Here is a 21,054-nt window from a genome sequence, read left to right as displayed (position 1 = left end):
GCCGGAACAGTGCTTCACACTGAATGTAGCCAGTAAGCAGGCCTGAGTTCATGTGGGGAACCCCCAAGGCCTGAGTTCATGTGGGGAACCCCCAAGGAAGTATTTTATTGCTCTAGGCAGCCTCGCAGCCTTCGAAGTATCTATCGTGTCACAAGGACAGGTGCCAACCTGGGAGGGCAAGGTGAGCTACTGTACGGCTATGGCTGCCTGGACTTCCTCATTTCCAGGAAGCGTTGTCCAGGAACTGTCCTCCACGGGGCCTGACTTCCCTCTGTTTCACTCATCCACATTTCCACACTTTGTGTTTTCAGCCTTAATCTATAAGCAACCAAGCACTCTATCACCTCCAGCCAGAGCTGATTTCTTGTTTTCTTTTCTTTTCTTTTCTTTTCTTTTTTTTTTTAGAACATTTATTTATTATGTATACAGTATGCATCAGATCACATTATAGATGGTTGTGAGCCACCATGTGCTCGCTGGGAATTGAACTCAGGACCTCCGGAAGAGCAGTCAGTGCTCTTAACCACTGAGCCATCTCTCCAGCCCCATCTTTTCTTTTTTTAAAGATTTATTTCCCGCTCAAACTAAGGCACCAGCCAAGGACAATACATGTGGTAAACCTTAAACCCCTACCCAGATCTAGCCAATGGTCAGAACATTCTCCACAGTAGAGTGGAGAGTGGGATATGACTTTCTCACATACTCTGGTGCCTCACCTTTGACCATGTCCCCTGGAGGGGGAGGCCTGGTGGCACTCAGAGGAAGGACAGCAGGTTACCAAGAAGAGACTTGATACCCTATGAGAGGAAATCCCCCCTCAGTCACAGTCATAGGGGAGAGGAATAAGGGGGAAAATGGGAGGGAGGGAAGAATGGGAGGATACAAGGGATGGGATAACCATTGAGATGTAACAAGAATAAATTAATAAAGGAAAAAAAAGAAAAAAATTTATTTATTACTTATACAGTGTGCTGCTTGCATGTACACCTGCACACCAGAAGAGGGCACCAGATCTCATTATAGATGGTTGTGAGCCACCATGTGGTTGCTGGGAATTGAACTCAGGACCTCTGGAAGAGCAACCAGTGCTCTTAACCACTGAGCCATCTCTCCAACCCCTTCTTCTTCTTCTTCTTCTTCTTCTTCTTCTTCTTCTTCTTCTTCTTCTTCTTCTTCTTCTTCTTCTTCTTCTTCTTCTTCTTCCTTAAAATAGCATCTCACTGTACTAGCCTAGAATTTGTAGCAATCCTTATGCCTCTGTCTCCAAGTACTGAGACCGCAGACTGTGACATCACACTCAGGGTTTCAGATGTCACTCCCTCTGGGCACACACATACACGAAAACAAACCATACTGTGACATAAACTCATAGTCCCACATCGCTTTTATGTCTAGCGTACAGCAGCTGCAATCAGCTGGGTGACTGTCTATGAATTATAGCTAATCTTAGACAGAAGCCTAATTTTGTTTGAATAAGAACTTGATTGCCTGGAGAGATGGCTCAGGGGTTAAGGACACTGACTGCTCTTCCGGAGGTCCTGAGTTCAATTCCCAGCAACCACATGGTGGCTCACAACCATCTATAATGTGATCTGATGTGCATTGTATACATAATAAAGAACTTGATTGTTGGCCTGGCAGTGGTGGCCCATGCTTTTAATCCCAGCACTCAGAGAGGCAGAGGCAGATGGATGGCTGTGAGTTCGAGCCATCGGTCTACAAAGTGAGTCCAGGACAGCCAAGGCTACACAGAGAAACCCTGTCTCACAGCTAGGCAGTGGTGGCACATGCCTTTAATCCCTGGTATACAGAGTAAATTCCAGGATAGCCAGGGTGACATAGAGAAACCCTATCTTAAAAACAAAACAAAACACGAAACAAACAAAAAAGACAAGGTCTCACTATGTAGCCTGGACTAGAACAGCTCTGTAGGCCAGGCTAGCACTGAACTCATAGAGATCTGCCTACCTCTGCCTCTCAAATCCTGGGATTTAAGGCCTGCACCACCATGGCCAAATAACCTCTTTAAAAAACTGTTTAATGGGGCTGGAGAGACAGCTCAGTGGTGAAGAGCACTCGCTGCTCTTCCAAAGGTCCTGAGTTCAATTCCCAGCACCCACATGGTGGCTTACTACCATCTGTAATGTGATCTAATGCTCTCTTCTGTTGTGCAAGCGTCCATGCAGGCAGAACACTTGTATATGTAATAAATAAATGTCTTTTTTTAAAAACTGTTTATTGTGTCTGTGGTGGAGGAGGACAGACAGCATGTGTGTGGACATCAGAAGACAACTTTGTAAAGTTAAGTTTTTTCTTTCCATGTTTACATGCATTCCAGCAGTGGTTGAGCCATCTGGCCTACCTTTCACCCCCCACCCCTCCTCCAGTTTTAAAAATTAAGCTTATGGGGCTGGAGAGATGGCTCAGAGGTTAAGAACACTGTTCTTCCAAAGGTCCTGAGTTCAGTTCCCAGCAACTACACGGTGACTCACAACCATCTATAATGAGGTCATGTACCCTCTTCTGGCACACAGGCATAAATGCAGACAGAATACTATATACATAATAAATCTTTTTAAAAAACTAAACTTGGCCGGGTGTGGTGGTGCACACCTTTAATCCCAGCACTTGGTAGGCAGAGGCAGGCGGATCGCTGTGAGTTCGAGGCCAGCCTGGTCTACAAAGTGAGTCCAGGACAGCCAAGGCTACACAGAGAGACTCTGTCTCGAAAAAACAAAAAAAAACAAAAACAAACAAACAAACAAAAAACCAAACTAAACTTACATGGTTGTATTTACTCATGTATTGTATGTGTGTGCATTTACCCAGGTACACTTGTGTGGATGTCAGAGCCAAGTGAGGGAGTGGATTCACTCCTTTTCCCCAATATGAGTTTTAGGGTCTGGACTTAAGTTGCCTGGCTACTCCCCAACAGTGGACTCACTAGGCCTTTACATCTTTATTAGTAAAACACAAGTCTCTTTGCAACTCTTCTAGTTTGCTTCTGTGATACACACCACAACGAAAAACAACTTGGGGAACAGAGGGGTTCGCTTCATGTTACAACTGCCAGCCACAATCCACCACTGAGGGAAGTCAGGTCACAGAGGCGTGTGAGCATGAGGCCTGGTCCCCAAGGCTTGCCCCGCCTGCTTTCTTATACCTAGGACCACCTACCTACCTGTCTAGTGCGCTGGACCCTCTCACACGGAGGAACAAACACACACACACACACACACACACACACACACACACACACACACACACACACACACACACACAAAGTTTGTGTCAAGTGACAATAATTAAATCAGCACAGCACGTAATACTGATAATGGGATAGTTCGGTGCAAATGCTGGGAAGGGGAAAGTCGAGAAACAGCAGCCCCAACCGGAGGCTAAAGGAAATCCAAGCAGCAAAAAGGCGAGCGGGCGGGACACCTGAGGGAGGCGGGACTAGTGATGGACCCAAAGGAGGGGCCTGAGGCGACCGGGAGGGGACAGTCAGGAGACCCGAGGTGGGGGCGGGGATAAGGTGGGCGGGGCCAGAGGCGTGGTCTCAGCGCCTATGCGGGAAGAGCTGCAGTACCAAAATGCGCAGGCGCGAGATAGAGGCCAAGGTTTAGGTTTAGTCCGAAAGCACTATCTTAAGCCAGGGTGTTGTGGTTCACACCTTTAACCCCAGCACTCGGGAGGCAGAGGTAGACAGATGGAAGTGAGTTCGAGGCCAGCCTCGTTTGCCAAGAGAGAGTTCCAAGACAGCCAGGGCTATCGCTTACTTTTCATTGGTTCTCCTGAGACAGAGTTGTTTAAGTAACTGACCTGTGTGCTACCCAAGGGAAGCCTAAGCAGCTTGTTCTTGGTCTTGCTCAACACAGGCAGGGGGTGCGCAGTGAGGGTGGCCAAGTTAGCAGGGGCGATTGATTGGCTTTGCACAGTGAGCGTAACCTACAGCCTATGGATCCAGATTCCTGAGTTTACTCCTTAGGAGCCTTGGCATCTGGAAGATCAAGTCTCCAGAAACTGCTCCTGTGGGGGCGGTGTTTAGCTCCTACTTCTTTTTGTTGTCCTGGCTGTGCCCCAACTCTTCCAGAGACTACACTGTTATGAATTATTCAAGATATCATCTCTTGGCAGTGCCTCTTCCTTTTCCCATTCCTGCAGGGCATCTTGCTGCTCCCACAGGAGTTGGAAAGGAAAGCACTTTACCTCGTGCTTCTGCAGCTACTTTGGTAATGAGTCGGTGTTTTTGTTTTGTTTTAATTTTTGTTTAATTTTTGAGTCTTTACCCTATGCTGGCCTTGAAAGCTCTGCAATCTTCCTGCCTCAGCCTCTCTAGTGCTTGAGATTACAGGTATGAGGCACCAGGACTGGCATACTAGTGTTAGTTGAAGACAGATACACTGTGTTAGGTTCAATGGGTAAATCTGTGATCTGGAAGCTTATATGTGTGTGTGTGTAATTTTTTGTTTTGTTTTGTTTTTTTGTTTTTTGAGACAGGGTTTCTGTGTAGCCTTGACTATGCTGGACTCGCTTTATAGACCAGCCTGGCCTTGAACTCACAGTGACCCACCTGCCTCTGCCTCCCAAGTGCTGGGATTAAAGGTGTGCGCCATCACCCCCTGGCTGGAGTTTATATTCTATGGTATGATAAAGTGTATTTAAAAAGGAGGGGGGACCAGGCACAGTGGCACAGGCCTGTAAGCTCAGCACTCAGGAGGCAGAGACAGGCAGATCACTGTGAGTTCAAGGCCAGCCTGGTTTGCAAAGCGAGTCCAGGACAGCCAGGGCTACACAGAGAAACTCTGTCTCGAAACAAACATACAAAAAAAATGAAAAAGGGAAAGTGGTGCTAGAGAGATGCTCAGGGATTAAGAGTACTTCCTGGGCCGGGCGTGGTGGCGCACGCCTTTAATCCCAGCACTCGGGAGGCAGAGGCAGGCGGATCGCTGTGAGTTCGAGGCCAGCCTGGTCTACAAAGTGAGTCCAGGACAGTCAAGGCTACACAGAGAAACCCTGTCTCGAAAAACAAACAAACAAACAAACAAAAAAAAGAGTACTTCCTGCTCTTCCAGAGGACAGGGGAGAGCTTGTAGTATCCATATCCAGTGTTCCACTACTGCCTATAATTCCAGCTCCAGGGGATACCAGCACTCAAGTGAATAGACACGCGATAAAAATACATTTTAGGTCAGGTGTGGTGGCACACGCCTTTATTCCCAGCACTCGGGAGGCAGAGGCAGGTGGACCTTTGTGAGTTCGAGGCCAGCCTGGTCTACAGCCAAGGCTAACACTGTGAGACCCTGTCTTGAAATCCCCCCCTCTAAAAACATCTTAAACTCTTTTTTTAAAAAAGATTTATTTATTGCGTGGTGGCGCACGCCTTTAATCCCAGCACTCAGGAAGCAGAGGCAGGCAGATCGCTGTGAGGTTGAGGCCAGCCTGGTCTACAGAGTGAGTCCAGGACAGTCAAGGCTACACAGAGAAACCCTGTCTTAGAAAACAAAAGCAAAAAACAAAAAACAAAACCAACCAACCAAACAAAAAGATTTATTTATTATGTATACAATATTCTGCCTGCGTGTACACTTCTGCAGTCCAGGAGAGGCAGAAAAGGGCATCAGATCACATTATAGACGGTTGTGAGTCAGGACCTTTGGAAGAGCAGCTCTTAACCTCTGAGCCATCTTTCCAGCCTCACATCTTAAACTCTTCTCTTTCTCCCTCTTCTGTATTCTCTGTCTACCCCTCTGATTCTGTCTCCCTCCCCACTTTGCTCTCCCACCGGCTGTCTCTCATGGCTCATTCAGACTATATCTCTGCTCCCTCTCTTCCCTGCCCTTCCCACTATAAACTTCCTTGTACCACAGAAACCCAAAAATTGTTAAAGCTGCCCCCCCCACTTACTCTCTCTCTTTTTTCTTTTATTTTCTTTCTTTCTTTTTGTTTTTTGTTTTTGTATTTCAAGACAAGGTTTCTCTGTGTAGCCTTGGCTGTCCTGGACTCACTTTGTAGACCAGGCTGGCCTTGAACTCACAGTGATCCTCCTGCCTTTGCCTCCCAAGTGCTAGGATTAAAAGCATGCACCACCAGGCCGGGCTCTCCCTCTCTTTCTCTCCACCTATCTCTCTCTATCTCTGTCTCTCTCTCTCTCTGGGGTACCCCTCCCCCTTTCCTTTTTTCCCCATGCTCACTTAATAAACCTCATATAATCTTTTTTAAAAGGGGGGGGGGATTGGGGATTTAACTCAGTGGTAGAGTGCTTGCTAGGCCCTGGGTTCGGTCCTCAGCTCTGAAAAAAAAAAATCTTAAAACCGGGCATGGTGGTTCACACATTTAATCTCAGCACCAGTGAGGCAGAAACAGGCAGATCTCTGTACGTTTGAGGCCAGTCAGGTCTACATAATGAGTTCCAGGAAAGCCGGGGCTATGTAGAGAGAATCTGTCAATAATAATAGTAATAATAATACTATTTTAAAAAGAAAAGAGGTAGGTGTGGATTTTGTTTCATTTGCTTCATGGGGCTCTGGACTCAGGGCCTCAAATGCTGGGCAAGTACTCTAATACTGGACTACATACCTAGGCTTAAAATAACTAAAAATAAAAGACTTGTTTATTTTTATGTGTGTATTTGCCTGCATGTGTGTGTGTACTACAATCATTCCAGAGCCCTCAAAGACCAAAAGAAGGCATCAGATCAACCATCTGGAGTTCCAGATAGTTGGGGCCATCAGGTGAGTGCTGGGAACCTAAGCAAGGTCTTTTTTGTTTGTATATTTGTTTTGGTTTTGGTTTGTTGTTGCTTATTGAGTCAGGATTTCCAGAGGCAGGTGGATCACTGTGAGTTTGAGGCCAGCCTTGTCTACAAAGTAAGTCCAGGACAGCCAAGGATACACAGAGAAACCCTGTCTTGATTTGGGCTTTTGTGTGTGTGTGTGTATGTTTTGTTTTTTGGAGAGAGGGTTTCTCTGTGTAGACTTGGCTGTCTTGGACTCACTTTGTAGACCAGGCTGGCCTCGAACTCACAGCAATACCCCTGCCTGTACCTCTGGAGTGCTGGGATTGAGCTGTGTCTCAAACTCACAGACAACTGCCTTCTTCTGACTCTGAGGACTGAGATTAAAAGAGTGTGTACCACTCCTGGCTCAACAGCCCCTGGTTTTATTTTATTTTATTCTTTTTGTTGTTGTTGTTTGTTTGTTTTTGTAGACATGGTCTCTCTGTGTTAGCCTTGGCTGTCCCTGGACTTGCTTTGTAGACCAGGCTGGCCTCGAACTCACAGTGACCCACCTGCCTCTGCCTCCTGAGTGCTGGTTTATTTTATCTTTTTTCCTTCTTTTTCTTTTCTTTTTTCTTTCTTTCTTTCTTTCTTTTCTCTTCTCTCTCTTTTTTTTTTTTTAAGTTTTTGGTTTTTGGAGACAGGGTTTCTCTGTGTAGCTTTGGCTGTCCTGGAACTCTCTTTGTAGACCAGGCTGGCCTTCCTCAAACTCACAGAGATCCGCCTGCCTCTGCCTCCCTGAGTGCTAGGATTAAGGTGTGCACCACTGTGCCCAGCTCTTTTGTTTGTTTGTTTGTTTTGTTTTTTGAGATAGGGCTTCTCTGTGTAGCCTTGGCTGTCCTGTACTTGCTTTGTAGACCAGGCTGGCCTTGAACCCACAGTGATCCACTTGCCTTTCCCTCGAGAGTGCTGGGATTACAGATCTTGGAGTTACGGACAGTTGTGATCTGTTATGAGGTGCTGGGAATTGAATCTGGGTCCTTTGGAAGAGCAGCCAGTAATCTTAACCGTTGGGCCATCTCTTCAACTCTCTGAAGGAACCAGTCCCCTTAAGGACCACTATTAAGGCCAAAGTCTGGGAAAATGTAAAAGTCAGCCTACCCAGTCCTCCCTTAAAGACCACCATTAAGGCCAAAGCATGTAAATTTCTGGAGTGTCCAGCTTGAACCAAGGACAGACAGATATCAGATCACTGTGTGTGTGTGAGGCAGAGACAGGAAAAACCTTAAAGAGTCCAACTTTACTCAAGGTCTCAGTCTGTGCTCAGGGTCCAGCTGGACTCAAGGACAACCAGCTATGTTTACAATTTCCACTACCCCTCCCCAACTAAAAAAGTTCCTAAACGCCCCTGTGACTGCTTCAACCAATCTTTTCCACAGGTCAGCTTGCCCCTCCACCCATTATCCAACCACCAAACGCCAAGACTTGTAACTCCCTGCTTGCAGCTTTTCTGCCCAAATGCCAACCAATCACATACTGTAAAACTCATTTCTTTGTCTAAAACCTATAAAAGGCCTGTGCCTCCGCTTCTCGGGGTCTGCAGCTTGAAAGATCTGGACAGACCCCATCGCAATGGCTCAATAAATTCCTGTGCATTTGCATCGACAACGGACTCCGTCTCTTAGTGGGGACTCAGGGAATAGACTAGAGATCTCTCTAGAGGTCTCAGCCTTACACCTCTTTCTATTTTCTTTTTTGTAGGCTCAACTTCCTTAACAAGTATACTATATTATGAACTTATTAAATCAAAGTACCTCTGTGACAACCAGACTACCCTAAACAAAAGGGAAAGGAGATTAAGGAAAAGAAGAATGAAACCTTCTCGGTATCAGTTCCTAGGAACGATCCTCCTGGCATAGAATGTGGAGCAACCTGAACCGGAGCCTCAGCCGGAGCCCAAAGCCTGGAAGGGATTCTCCTTAGGAGTGGAGTGATGAACAGCCAGACGATCCCAAGTCTCAAAAAGGCGCAGCCTCCTGTTTTGGGCTCATATAAATATCTCCTCTGAGAGTCTGTTCTAGGATGTTTTTCAGCTGGCCACAACCAAGCTCCCCCATGAGGTGGTTGGACTTCCAAGTGGACAAACATCACCTGTTTCCCATCCCACACTTGGGACAAAAACATGTTTTGCTCCCCTACATTTTTTTCTTTTCTCTTTCTTTCTTTTTCTTTTTCTTTCTTTCTTTCTTTCTTTCTTTCTTTCTTTCTTTCTTTTTTTTGTTTGTTTTGTTTTTCAAGACAGGGTTTCTCTGTGTAGCCTTGCCTGTCCTAGACTCACCGTGTAGACCAGGCTGGCTTCGAACTCACAGAGATATGCATGCCTCTACCTCCCAAGTGCTGGGATTAAAGGCGTGCGCCACCACCCCTGGCTTTCTTTGTCTCTTTGTTTCTTTCTTTCTTTGGACAGGGTTTCTCCTGTAGCCCTGGCTGTCCTAGAACTTGCTGTATAGACCAGGCTGGCCTCGAACACATTGATCCACCTGCCTCTGTCCCACAGGGCTTAGGTGTGCACCACCACCATCCTGCAAAATGTTTCTTTTTTTTTTTTTAAGGTTTATTTATTTATTATATATACAGTGTTTCACCTGAACACCAGAAGAGGGCACCAGATCTCAGTATAGATGGCTGTGAGCCACCATGTGGTTGCTGGGAATTGAACTCAGGACCTTTGGAAGAGCAGACAGTGCTCTTAACCGCTGAGCCATCTCTCCAGCCCCTTATTCAATTTATTTATTCAAAGATCTTACTGCATAGTCTAGGCTAACTTCAAACTCACTGTGTATCCAGCTGTGACAGTGCACACCTTTAATCCCAGCACTCGGGAGGCAGAGGCAGGCAGATCACTGTAAATTCGAGGCCAGCCTGGTGAGTCTACAAGGTGAGTCCAGGACAGCCAAGGCTACACAGAGAAACCCTGTCTTGGAAAACAAAAAACAAAAACAAACTCATTGTGTAGCCCAGCCTGGTCTCTAACTCTTTTTTTTTTCTTCTTTTTTTCTTTTTTCTTTTTTGTCAGCTTAGAGGACAATTTGATTAAAGTTCAGAATTTACAAGAAAAACTATTACTTATGAAAGCTGTAAATCTTGGCAGCTTCCAGGAGATGGGAGTTGGGGATGAGAAAAAGAGAAAAGCCGTGCCCTTTGACATAGGCCAGCATGTCCAACAATGAAGGTTCAGCAAGCATTCACATGACAGAAAAGGCTTCCTGGCAACTGGGACACTTCAGAGAAAGAGTGCAGAGGCCCCTAGCTTCAGGGAAAATATATCTAGGTTGTTGTTGTTATTTCTTTGCTTGTTTGGGGGGAAGTAAGAGGTGGTTTATTCTGGAGCCATATTTGAGTGACCATGGCCCAGAAAAACAGATTTAGGGCACCCTGACTTCCACATTCCAACACAGAACAAAGAGAGTCAGGTTTAAGATACAGTGATGGGAGCCAGACGTGGTGGCACACACCTGCGATCCCAGCACTCGGGAGGCAGAGGTGTCATGGATGTACACATGTTTTTGTTTTGATCCCAAGTGTGGGATGGGGAACAGACTTGTGAGAGAACAGGTGTTTATCCACTAGAAGAGGAACCACATTGGGTTTTGCCAGATGAAACACATCTTAGTACAGACTCTGAGAGGAGATATATATATGAGCCTAAAGCAGCATAGGGGGCTTTTTGGGTCTTGGTACTGTTTGGTTGTTCATTGCTCCACTCTGAGACACTCCTAGAGAGACTTGCTCCAGAGAACGCTCTGGGGCTCCGGGTTCCAGCTGCCGTTCCAGGTTCCAGCAGCAGCTTTGGTTGAATTGCTGGTCTGCTGAAATTCTGCCGACTATGCCAGGGGAATTGCCCAGGAACTGAGTCCAAAAAGGTCTACTTCTCCTGTTCCAGGTAATTTCTTTTCTCTCCTGTCTCGGGTAGGTGGGTTGGAAGGGAGGTATAAGCATTAAAGACGCTCAAATGAAGTAGGTTTTTAAATTTTTATTATTTATTATGTATACAGTGTCCTGCCTGCATGTACACCTGTAGGCCGGAAGAGGGCATCAGATCACATTATGGATGGTTGTGAACCACCATGTGGTTGCTGGGACTTGAACTCAGGACCTATGGAAGAGGAGGTGGCTGAGCCATCTCTCCAGCCTCTGAGGTAGGTTTGGAAAAGATCGAAGCCTACACAGAGAAAAGTGGATCTCTCTGCGTTCAAAACCACCATGGTCTACAGAGCTAGTTCCAGGTCAGCCAGGGGTACACACACACACACAAAACATTTCTAACAAAACAAAACAATCCCAGCACTTGGGAGGCTGAAGCAGGCAGATTGATGTAGGTTCAAGGCCATCCTGGTCTACAAAGCAAGTAGAGGACAGTCAGGGCTGTTAACACAGAGAAATCCTGTCTCAAAAAAAAAAAAAAAGAAAAAAAAGAAAACAAAACAAAAACCTGACAGACCTATCAGACAACAAGATGAGGGAATCTTTTCTCTCAGCCTCAGATGCTCTTGGGTGACATCCTTAGCTTCTGGCTTGGTGGGAGCTGGTGGTCTGCTGAGTTAATAGATTTCAACAGGTTTTATCTATTAGTTATAGGATGTTAGTTAAGTGAGGAGTGGCTATGGAGGGGCCTAAAGTAAGCCAAATATTCCCCTTGTTGTACATCACTGCAGTCTACTCAGTCCGTCTCTGCAGACACAACTTCTTTCTGGCTCTTGTGCAGAGTTCCCCTTGCTGGCCAAACACCATGTTTGGTGCACTCAAAGAGCCAGGAGACATGCTTAGGTTTTGACTAGTGTCCTAAAGAAAAGAAATAGAAGGAAAAGCTATAATTTTTGGCCCATGCCATTCATCCTGCTCTCTGGGAGGCAGAGGCAGACAGATCTCCATGAATTAGATGCCAGCCTGAGTTGAGTTCCAGCTAATCAGAGTGACACAGTAAGAGATGTAAAAAGTTACATCTTTCTGGGTTAGGACTCAGACAAGCAGACAGACATGGTATAAGTAATTGCCTTTGATATTCTCTTAATACAGTAAAGAGGCAGTCAGTCAATAGGGTTGCATAGAATTGAGCTATTTGTTTTGAGGTAGAGTCTCAATCTGAAGCCCATGGCCTTGAACTAATGACAGTCTTTCTGCCTCAGACTCATACGTACGAACTACCATTTGGAGAGAAGGTGGTGGCCTGGCTGGGTAGCTAGGAAGACAGTGACACACAGATGAAGTCATAGGATTGTTGTAGTGGAGGAAGGAAACCAAATGAAGATTAAGGTTTTGGAATGTGCGAAGGGTTACCGGCAGGGTTGTTTATTGAGATGGGGAACAATGGAAGAGTAGGTGTGAGGTCAGGAATTAAGAATTACATTGTGTGGGAGGCAGAGGCAGGTGGATCACTGTGAGTTTGAGACCAGAGAAGCCAGGGGTACACAGAGAAACCCTGTCTCCAAATAAACAAACAAAACCAAAACAATTCCATTGTCAAGCTGGGTGGTGATGGTGAGTGCCTTTAATCCAGACAGTGGGAAGACAGACACAGGTGGGTCTCTTTGAGTTCGAGGCCGGCCTGGTCTACACAACAGCCAAGACAGCCAAGGCTAAACAGAGAAACCCTGATTTAAAAAAATAGTTTCCTCGTGCCGGGCGTGGTGGCGCACGCCTTTAATTCCAGCACTCGGGAGGCAGAGGTAGGCGGATCGCTGTGAGTTCGAGGCCAGCCTGGTCTACAAAGTGAGTCCAGGACAGCCAAGGCTACACAGAGAGACCCTGTCTCGAAAAACCAAAAAAAAAAAAAAAAAAAAAAAAAAAAAGATAGTTTCCTCTACACACACCCACACCCACACACACATGCATTCTGGGTGGGGAAGAAATGACACTGCTTTTGCAGAAGACCCTGGTTATGCCACCAGCACTGACATGGCAAGTTATAGCCATTAGAAACTCTAGTCCTGGGGGATTACGCCCTCTACTGGCCTCTGTGGGCACCAGGCAGGAGTGCAGCGTGCTTATAACACACAAGCAGGCAGAACACTCATAACTCAAGAGAGCTATCAGGGAGTCAGGGAGGGACCAGTGGGAGGCATGGGAGGAGCTGAAGGGAAAAAAGGGAATTCATCTCTGTGTAGACCTTGCTGTCCTGGAGATCCACCTCCCTCAGCCCTACAAGTGCTGGGATTAACATCATGCGCTGCCATGTCTGGTCTGTAATTGTATTTTAAGAAAAATATATTCAAATAGCCAGAGCAGACATGGAGGTGTACTTTTAATTCCAGCCCTTGGGAGGCAGAGGCAGGCAGATCTATGAGAGTTAAAAGGCCAGCCTGGTCTACATAGTGAGTTCCAAATCAGCCAGGGCTATTTAATGAGACCTTGTCTCAAAAAGAAAAAAGCAGAAAGAAAAACATATATATGTATACACACACACACACACACTACATATATACTAATAAGCACAATAGTGGAAAATGCCTTGGGGCCCTCCAGTGTTGAGCAGTGCAAAAACAGGACGTCTTTAAAGACGAGAGGGGGGAAACCCATTTTAAAAAATGCTGGTGATATATCTTAGTTGATTGCAGTTAAGAAATGAAATACAGGCAGAGATGAATAAAGACTTTGCAAAGCTGGCGTGATAGTGCTGGACTGCAATCCTGGCGCTTGGGAAGTGGAGCTAGATTCAAGTTTTGGGGGCAGCTGGAGAGATGGCTCAGTGGTTAAGAGCACTGGCTGCTCTTCCAAGGGTCATGGGTTCAATTCTCAGCATTAACATGGCAACTCACAACCATCTAGGGGATCTGAAGTCCTCTCTGGCCTCTGCAGGCACTAGGAATGCACCTGGTACACAGACATATGTAGGAAAAACATCCATACATATGTACAGTGGTGCAGGCCCTTAATCCCAGCACTCAGGAGGCAGAGGCAGGCAGATCTCTGTGAGTTCAAGGCCAGCCTGGTGGCACAGGCCTTTAATCCCAGCACCCCCGCCCTTGCTGCCCCGAAATGTCTTTAATAAACTCCAGTTTTTGTTTTTGTTTTTTCTTTTTTTGAGTTGTTTGTTTGTTTGTTTGTTTGTTGTTTTGTTTTGTTTTTTGAGACAGGGTTTCTCTGTGTAGCCTTGGCTGTCCTGGACTCACTTTGTAGACCAGGCTGTCCTCGAACTCACAGCGATCCACCTGCCTCTGTCTCCCGAGTGCTGGGATTAAAGGTGTGCGCCACCACGCCCGGCTTTTGTTTTTGGTTTTTCGAGACAGGGTCTCTCTGTGTAGCCTTGGCTGTCCTGGACTTTGTAGACCAGGCTGTCCTCCAACTTATAGAGATCTGCTTGCCTCTGCCTCCCGAATACTGGAATTACAGGCGTGCGCCACCACACCTGATTTCTTTCTTTCTTTCTTAGTAGATTTGAAACTCTGCAGGATTGTGCACACACATTATTATTATTATTATTATTATTATTATTATTATTATTATTATTTAAGATTTATTTACAGTGTTCTACCTGCAACTATACCTCAGGCTAGAAGAGGGCACCAGATCTCATTATAGATGGTTGTGAGCCACCATGTGGTTGCTGGGAATTGAACTTGGGACCTCTGGAAGAGCAGTCAGTGCTCATAACCTCTGAACCATCTCTCCAGCCCCACACCTGGTTTCTAACACTGCTTTAATAACGAAAACAGTCCAAGAAGGAAGGGAGAGATTGAAATTTATTGAAGGCTTACTCAGAGTTACAAACATTCATGTTCACAATGTTTTACAGGTCAGGCAATTATGGTTAAATAACTTGCCCAAGGTCATGCAGCTAGAGGTGGCCGAGCTGCAGAGCCACCTAGACTCATGTGTCCCCTTGCCTGCCTCACCACCACTAGGCAAGGCACAAGTCACGCGTTCTTAAACACCCAGGCCCTTACCCCCACACAGTGCCAAAGAGTATCAGAAAGAGGCGCTCTCATGCTGGGGGAGGCTGGTAATTTTCCTGTCAGTGCTGTAAGCAGTGGGGCGTGACCTCCCACAGCTTGAACACCCATGCAGCACAGGACAGAAGCTCTGCTGTGCAGAGGGACAGAGGCAAGCGGCAGGAGCCCCCCCAAAGGCAGGCAGGAAAGGAAGACCTTAGGAGAGTGGACAGCGGGGTTTCTTTTTGAGCCAGCTAGAGCACAGGGCTGCGGAGGGCTCCTGGTCCCAACCAGCTGATGCAGTGGCTCCAGCACTCATTCGGCCCTGTTCATTGTGACAAGCCCAAATCAGAGTCCAGTCTCCCGGCTGCCTCCATTGAGGCTGAGGCTGTGTGGGCGTATGCCATGCTCCAGCCTGCGGCCAGACAGGAGTCGCCTTAGGGAGGAGCCAGAGCTCAAATCACCACAGCTGCGAAGATGGAGGCTCTCCCGACCTGGTCGTCCCCATGGGTTCCTGCGCACCTGGAAAGGGACACAGGAGAGAGGGCATCGATATAGACCAAGCTAAAGCGCCAGGCTTTCCCAGGGATGCTCTCTGGTGTCCTGAACGCTTACCTGCTTGTATCCGTGCGCTCCAGTCCCCGCGGGGTCTGGGGACTTCCTGGACAGTTGGAGGAAACGAGTGACCAGGCCCCGGCCTGGCCAGCTTCCTTTTAGGTCCCCTAGAGAGTGGGCAGGTGTAGGCCCTGAAGGAAGGGGAACCTTCCGGAAGGTGGGCACTGGGCGGCGTTTCTCAGCTGAGCGAGCACGGAGCAACTTGGGGGAAGGGCAGCGGGCTAGACGGAAAAGGCAGGCTTCAGAGCAGAGCCCTGCAGAGAAAGAACATGGAATTTGTGGGCCACTCAGTGACCCCACACCTTCCAGCTGCCCGGCACACGCCTGACCTGTGTCTGCAGAGGAGATAGAGGCAGCTTCTTCCTCAAGCACTTTGGTATAAAGGTCCCTGAAATCAGCTGGGGAGGAGAAACAAGGGCCGTGTGAGAGTACTGTAAGACGCTCTCCTCCCGCCGCCCACTGTCCTGTGGGAAACACTCGCGTTACCATTCAAGGGGACTCAAGGGACGATCATGTCAGCCTTTAACTCGATGGTGGTGTGATGTAGGTAGGCAGACCCTAGCTCTGCTTAGGGTCACCAGATGGGAGTTTAGGTACTTTTCTGTGTGGCTGTGAACTATTTCGCTTTATCTCTTAGTAACTCGCAGAGGCTTCTGGTTGCTCTGTTGCTATAACAATGGTTCTGTAGCCCAGGCTGAGGGGCTGTGAAAACGGTTTCAAAAAACCAAGTCCTACCTCCTAGCTAGCCATGAAGCCTCCGACCCTCGGAGGTAAACACTCGGGAAGGGCACCGCGGGAACCTCACCTGGTCCCAATCCTACAGGATTACCCTTCCCGAACCAGGTGAGGGAGTTGGCTCACCGGTGTCGCTGGAGGTGGTGATGCCTGGGTCGCTGTGAGACCTTGGCAGCAGCAGAGGTGGAGGGGGTATCCGGTGAGGAGGCCGGTGCCCGGGTGGGGTGAGGGAACCTGAGCTATCGCTGAAGCGTCGAGCTGGGGCTCGGGCAGGAGGGGGTGCAGCTGTGCGGCTGCCTCCTCCTCCTCTGGGGACCCTCCGCCTCAGCTCAGGGAAGCAAGGTCCCACCCAGGGCGGCCAGCCCTCTAGCCGGTGGCAACTGCGAGCAGCTGTGGGGGCACCCAGTGGGGGTGGGGCTTCAGGGGCGGAGCAGGAATAGGAGCGGGCAGCCCGTGGGGGTCGCCGTGGCAAGGGGCTGTCTTCAAAGGGGCCCCTCAGGCCGCAGTCCAGGCTAAGGCAGTAGCCTGCGCGGCTGCGCTGGATGGAGCGGAAGAGCACATAGTCGACGGAGCGCACAGAGCCTTGGAGTTCCAGCAGGCATGAATCTTCTGATGGGCTAGAGCCTCCAGGGAGGTCGCCAATGGCTGACAACACCAGGGACCCGCTGTCCATGGACACTGTGGGTGGCAAGGGAGCGCTAGATAGAATGGCAGGAGGGTGGCCGTTCTTCCTGAGACACTCTGACTCCAGCTTTATCCTCAACTCCAAACCATCAGCTGAACTAAACCTTGTTTTTCCCTCTGTATGGCCCCACCCTGCCTCTGTCCACCCGGATCCACTCTGCTCACCGTCCACAATGGAGGCCACCCGCTCACAGACACAGGAGCCATCATGAAGCTGAGGGTCAAACAGAGTGGCCTGCAGAAGACACAGGATCAAAAGTCCAGCCTTTCACACTGACATGACCACTCCCGTGCACTGGAAAAGGCCCTGGAGACCAGAGCTTCCAGACCAGCTTTGTCACTCTGTATGAGTTAGTTGTTTTTTTGTTCAGTTGTTTGGATTGTTTTTTGTTTTGTTTTGTTTTGTTTTTGAGACAGGGTCAAGCCTTTGAACTCCTCGCCCCAAGTGCCATGGTTATAGGCATATACAGTTAGCTTTCATTTAAGTCACATATGAGGGCATCGGTTTCCTTTATTTTTCTTTCTTTCTTGAGACAGGGTCACTGATGACCTCGTTGGCCTAAAACTTTCTCCGTACACCAGGTTTGCCCTTGATCTCAATCTTGTGCCCTTGCTGCTTCTGCCTCTGCAGTGCTGGGGTACAAGAGTGAACACCATACCCAGCTGCACATCTTTAATAGAGAAATACTGGCGCATCTCCCACCCACCACAGCAGCTCTGAGGTAGATCGAAGATGACAGCGGGCGTGCTAGAGAGATTACAAGGACTGTTGGTACCCTTATCAAGACGCTTTCCAGCCAGGTGTGCTGATGCATGCCTTTAATCCCAGCACTCAGGGAGGCAGAGGCAGGTGGATCTCTATGAGTTCGAGGCCAGCCTGGTCTACAAAGTGAGTCCAGGACAGCCAAGATAACATAGAGAGACCCTGTCTTGAAAAACCAAAACAAGCCGGGCGTGGTGGTGCACACCTTTAATCCCAGCACTCAGGAGGCAGAGGCAGGCAGATCGCTGTGAGTTCGAGGCCAGCCTGGTCTACAAAGTGAGTCCAGGACAGCCAAGGCTACACAGAAAGACCCTGTCTCAAAAAGCCAAAAAAAAAAAAAAAAAAAAAAAAAAAAAAAAAGAAAAACCAAAACAAGAGGCTGGAGAGATGGCTCAGTGGTTAAGAGTACTGACTGCTCTTCCAAAGGACCCAGATTCAAATCCCAGCACCCACATAGCAGCTTACAACTGTCACTCCAAGATTCGACACCTTTACACACACACACATGTAGGCAAAACACCCATGCATATAAAATAAAAAATAAACTATTAAAAAAAAAAAAGAAAAAGAAAAACAAACAAACAAAAAACCTCAAGATGCTTTCCAGGTGCTATAAGCTGCTCCCAGCTGCACCAAGCCCTTTCCTCACCTGGCTGTCTCTTCGCAGCCCCATGACGGCCTCGTAGGAAGGGGGGCAATCAGTAGGGTACAAGGGCACCGGGCTATCCATGGAGCCATTGTACGTGATGCTGTCGAGATGATGGAGAGGATCAGGGCCTGGAAAATAACTCCTACTCCACAGCTATGGCTCCCCACCAATCCAGGCCCTGCCCCCACCATCTTCCTTAGGCCCCCCCAGCCCCCCCATTCCCCCCCCAGTATGATCACACCCAGCACTACCTTTGTGCATCCGTCTCTGAGCTGCAGGTATACTCTGGAGGATAGTAGGGTGGTGGTGGCACAGGTGGGACAAATTCCTCCAAGTCCAGCATGGTGTGCAGGAGAGGAGCTGGGGGCGAGGTCGTACAAGCCAGGGGCCCCAGGGGGCCTGAGACTGAGCGCTCAGGGGCCAGCTGCTAGGGAGCAAGCAAGCCTGGTTTCAAATTTCTTTCTTTTCTGCTAGTTTTACGGCGGCCCTACCTCCATCAAGAAGATCCAGGTCCAATCCTTCCTCCACCACACCCTGCGCCTCCTTCAACCTGTCCCCACTCTGCACCTCCAGCAAGGCCTTGCCCACGCATCAATCTCTCCTTTTTAGTTTCGCATCTATCTGTAATTGTCACCTGTTCCCTGTCACCATCCATCCTTTGTCCCCACCTCCATGTAGGACCATCCCGATTTCAAGCCATCCAGTCTTCCTCACTCTCTCTCCCTTTGGCCCTAGACATCCCTGCAATTAATATTCTCAGGTGACCCAGATCCCCATGCTTAAAATCCAGACCTGTAGCTATGCGTGGCAGGCCCCAGCCCAGGAAACAGCCCCGGCTCCCACCACACCTGTCTGCTTGGGCCTTGGCTCCTTCCTTACCATGTGCACCAAATCCAGGGAGAAGATCTGGACACAGCAGACGATAGCGGAGAGGGCACAGGTTATCGCAGCACAAATGGTGAGCCCACACACACTGAAGAGCAGGTTCTGGAGAAGGGAAGATGAAGGAGAGGAGTAAAAGACCTGGGCAGGGTAAACTCTACATACCTGAGCCTTTGAGAACCCCAGGAAGGGGGGAAAGGAAGATTGGGGAAGGGTGTGTTCACCTTGAGGGCCCCTCTGGCTTCATCACAAGTGGAATTAAGGGCAACTTTCAGCTCCTGGCCCGACTCCGGACAGGGTCTGTGCAGCGGGATAGGGGGACAGCAGACACAGACCTTCCCTTCCTGTGTGGGAGTGGAAGGGGCAAGGCAGCCTGCATCAGAGCAAACTCGGGGGTCCCTCACACCTCCCCTAACCAGTTCTTCCCGGGTCTCCCACCTCAAGTCTCACCATGGAGCATTCTCGGAAGTCCCGAGCCAGCTGAGCATTCTTACAGGAGAGAACAGAGCCAGCCATGCTGAGCATGACACAGAGCACCGAAAGCAAGGAGAAGAAAGAGATCTAGGGGAAAGAGGGTGTCTGTTGAGGGCCGAGACCTTCCCCACAGGACGAACCACTGTCTTCTGACAGACACCTCCTGCCAGCCTAGCGCCAACTGGAAAGTCAGTTTCTTTCCTGAGGGCGTAAAGGGAATCTATATCCCTTCTGGGGTTGGGCACCTGCCTCCCAGTGGGCATCGGGCCTTGGCACCTACCACTAGAGTGAATGGCCGCTTCCAGGACACAATGCCAACCAACCCGGAGAACGCCAGCTAGGGACAGAGTGGGCACAGGCTTAGGCCGGCAGGGGAAGCACCTTAAGTGAGCCCCTCTCCACAGGATGCGCCCAGCCCCGCAAAGGAGGGAGAGGACCCGGAGAGGAAGGAAAGACAAGCATGTGGGCTTGCAGGTGAGGAGGGGTGGGGCCTGGGAAGCGTCTCCCACCCCAGTACTGTGAGGTCTTTGTATCCAACTCACCGAGAACCCAGCCCAAGATGGGCAGGACCTCTTGATGCTCTCGGTGGTGGTGACAGAGGAGGCCACCATGCTGAAGGTTACCACCAGGATGCCCAAGAGCACCTGGGCCAGCCCCAAGGTGAGCAGGGCCTGCAGCCAGGGTCGGTGGAGGCGGAGATGGGTAAGGCCCCGGGTACTAGGCCGGCTGGTCAGCGAGCGGCTGGAGTCACTAGGCGAGGGCATCATGCCTGCCGCCCGGTTGCCCACACCTCGCTCGGTCCCCCTTGAAACTTGGGAGCATCTCAGAGGCGCCCAAGGCCCGGTTCTTTATCCTTTCCAGCGCCCTCGCTGTAAAGCCCACCTCCTGGCTAGGTCTTCTAGGGCATCGCCCAGGGACGCCAACTAGAGGGAGGCCCAAAGGAGGGGCGACACGGAGGGACAGTGAGGGGCTCCCTCCCCACCACCAGATGGGTACCGTGCCCAGGGCAGCGATGAGGACGCGGGGGCACTGGCTCATTGCATTTCCTTAATGAAGAGGGGTGCCGAGAAGGGCTGATCCCAGACAGAGGAGAGGCCAGCGTTCCGGAGCCCAGGGAAGGGTAGGGAGGGCAAAAGCGAGGGGTATTGCAAAGTCTACAGAAGAGGGTAAAGGTCTGCATGCAGGGACTAGACGTGCGTTTGGCCTGGTGGGGAGAGGCCGCGGAAACTGTCTCCAGGGTCGCAGGCCCGCTCCCCTCCCCACCACGCTCTGCTTCCTTAGCTCTTCCAGCTGCAGCAGGTCAGGTTGTGGAGGAGGATGGGGACCCGTGCGTAGTGCGGAGGAGGGGTGTGGTGGGTGGTGCAGTGCATCCCGGGAGCTGTAGTCCGAAAGCAAAGCCGGGGAGGGGAGGAGATAGGGAGAGGCCCTCCTCCATCCCTAGCCTCGCCCAGAAGCCTGGCCATTTGAGGATCACTTCTGCGCCCATTTCCCGCCCTACCCAACGCCTCAGGTTCCTGGGATGCAGAGTTCTCATTAAAGGTGGCTGCTCATTATTAATGGAAAGGGGGTGGCAAGCCAGGCTGAGGCTCCCTGATATCTCCGGGCC

At 49.4% G+C, this 21,054-nt stretch overlaps 1 protein-coding gene across 10 annotated transcripts; it reads right to left on the bottom strand.

The window, feature by feature from the left end:
* Positions 1 to 14,439: 14,439 nt before the first annotated feature.
* ENTREP3 (endosomal transmembrane epsin interactor 3) lies at positions 14,440 to 20,853 on the bottom strand. Of its 10 annotated transcripts, none has more exons than XM_084769488.1 (12): positions 19,991 to 20,852; positions 19,729 to 19,785; positions 19,425 to 19,535; positions 19,199 to 19,318; positions 18,972 to 19,079; positions 18,344 to 18,519; positions 18,093 to 18,234; positions 16,846 to 16,915; positions 16,123 to 16,674; positions 15,591 to 15,659; positions 15,262 to 15,482; positions 14,440 to 15,168 (listed from the first exon to the last, which is right to left on the bottom strand). In XM_084769488.1, the coding sequence occupies exons 1-12, from the start codon at positions 20,213 to 20,215 to the stop codon at positions 14,995 to 14,997; spliced, it is 2,025 nt and encodes a 674-aa protein (XP_084625614.1). In that variant the 5' UTR covers positions 20,216 to 20,852; the 3' UTR covers positions 14,440 to 14,994. The 10 variants fall into 10 exon arrangements, with proteins under 10 accessions (XP_084625614.1, XP_084625613.1, XP_084625611.1 ...); XM_084769487.1 differs by having other exon boundaries at positions 15,262 to 15,515; positions 18,344 to 18,516; positions 19,991 to 20,850; XM_084769485.1 differs by having other exon boundaries at positions 15,262 to 15,515; positions 19,991 to 20,848.
* Between the last annotated feature and the right edge of the window lie 201 nt (positions 20,854 to 21,054).

The sequence above is a fragment of the Acomys minous genome, assembly GCF_964271855.1.
Source record: "Acomys minous genome assembly, chromosome: 19".
NCBI lineage: Eukaryota > Metazoa > Chordata > Mammalia > Rodentia > Muridae > Acomys > Acomys minous.
Note: the sequence above shows the minus strand (reverse complement) of the source record. Positions and strands in the feature narration are given on the sequence as shown.

Excerpts from the sequence above, each read along its gene's own strand:
- ENTREP3 (XM_084769485.1), bottom strand. The coding sequence starts at position 20,215 with ATGATGCCCTCGCCTAGTGACTCCAGCCGCTCGCTGACCAGCCGGCCT. Across the intron at positions 19,080-19,198 it reads AAGCCAGAGGGGCCCTCAAG|AACCTGCTCTTCAGTGTGTG; the intron begins GTGAACACACCC and ends TCCCTTCTCCAG. Across the intron at positions 16,675-16,845 it reads GGTGGCCTCCATTGTGGACG|TGTCCATGGACAGCGGGTCC; the intron begins GTGAGCAGAGTG and ends TGCCACCCACAG.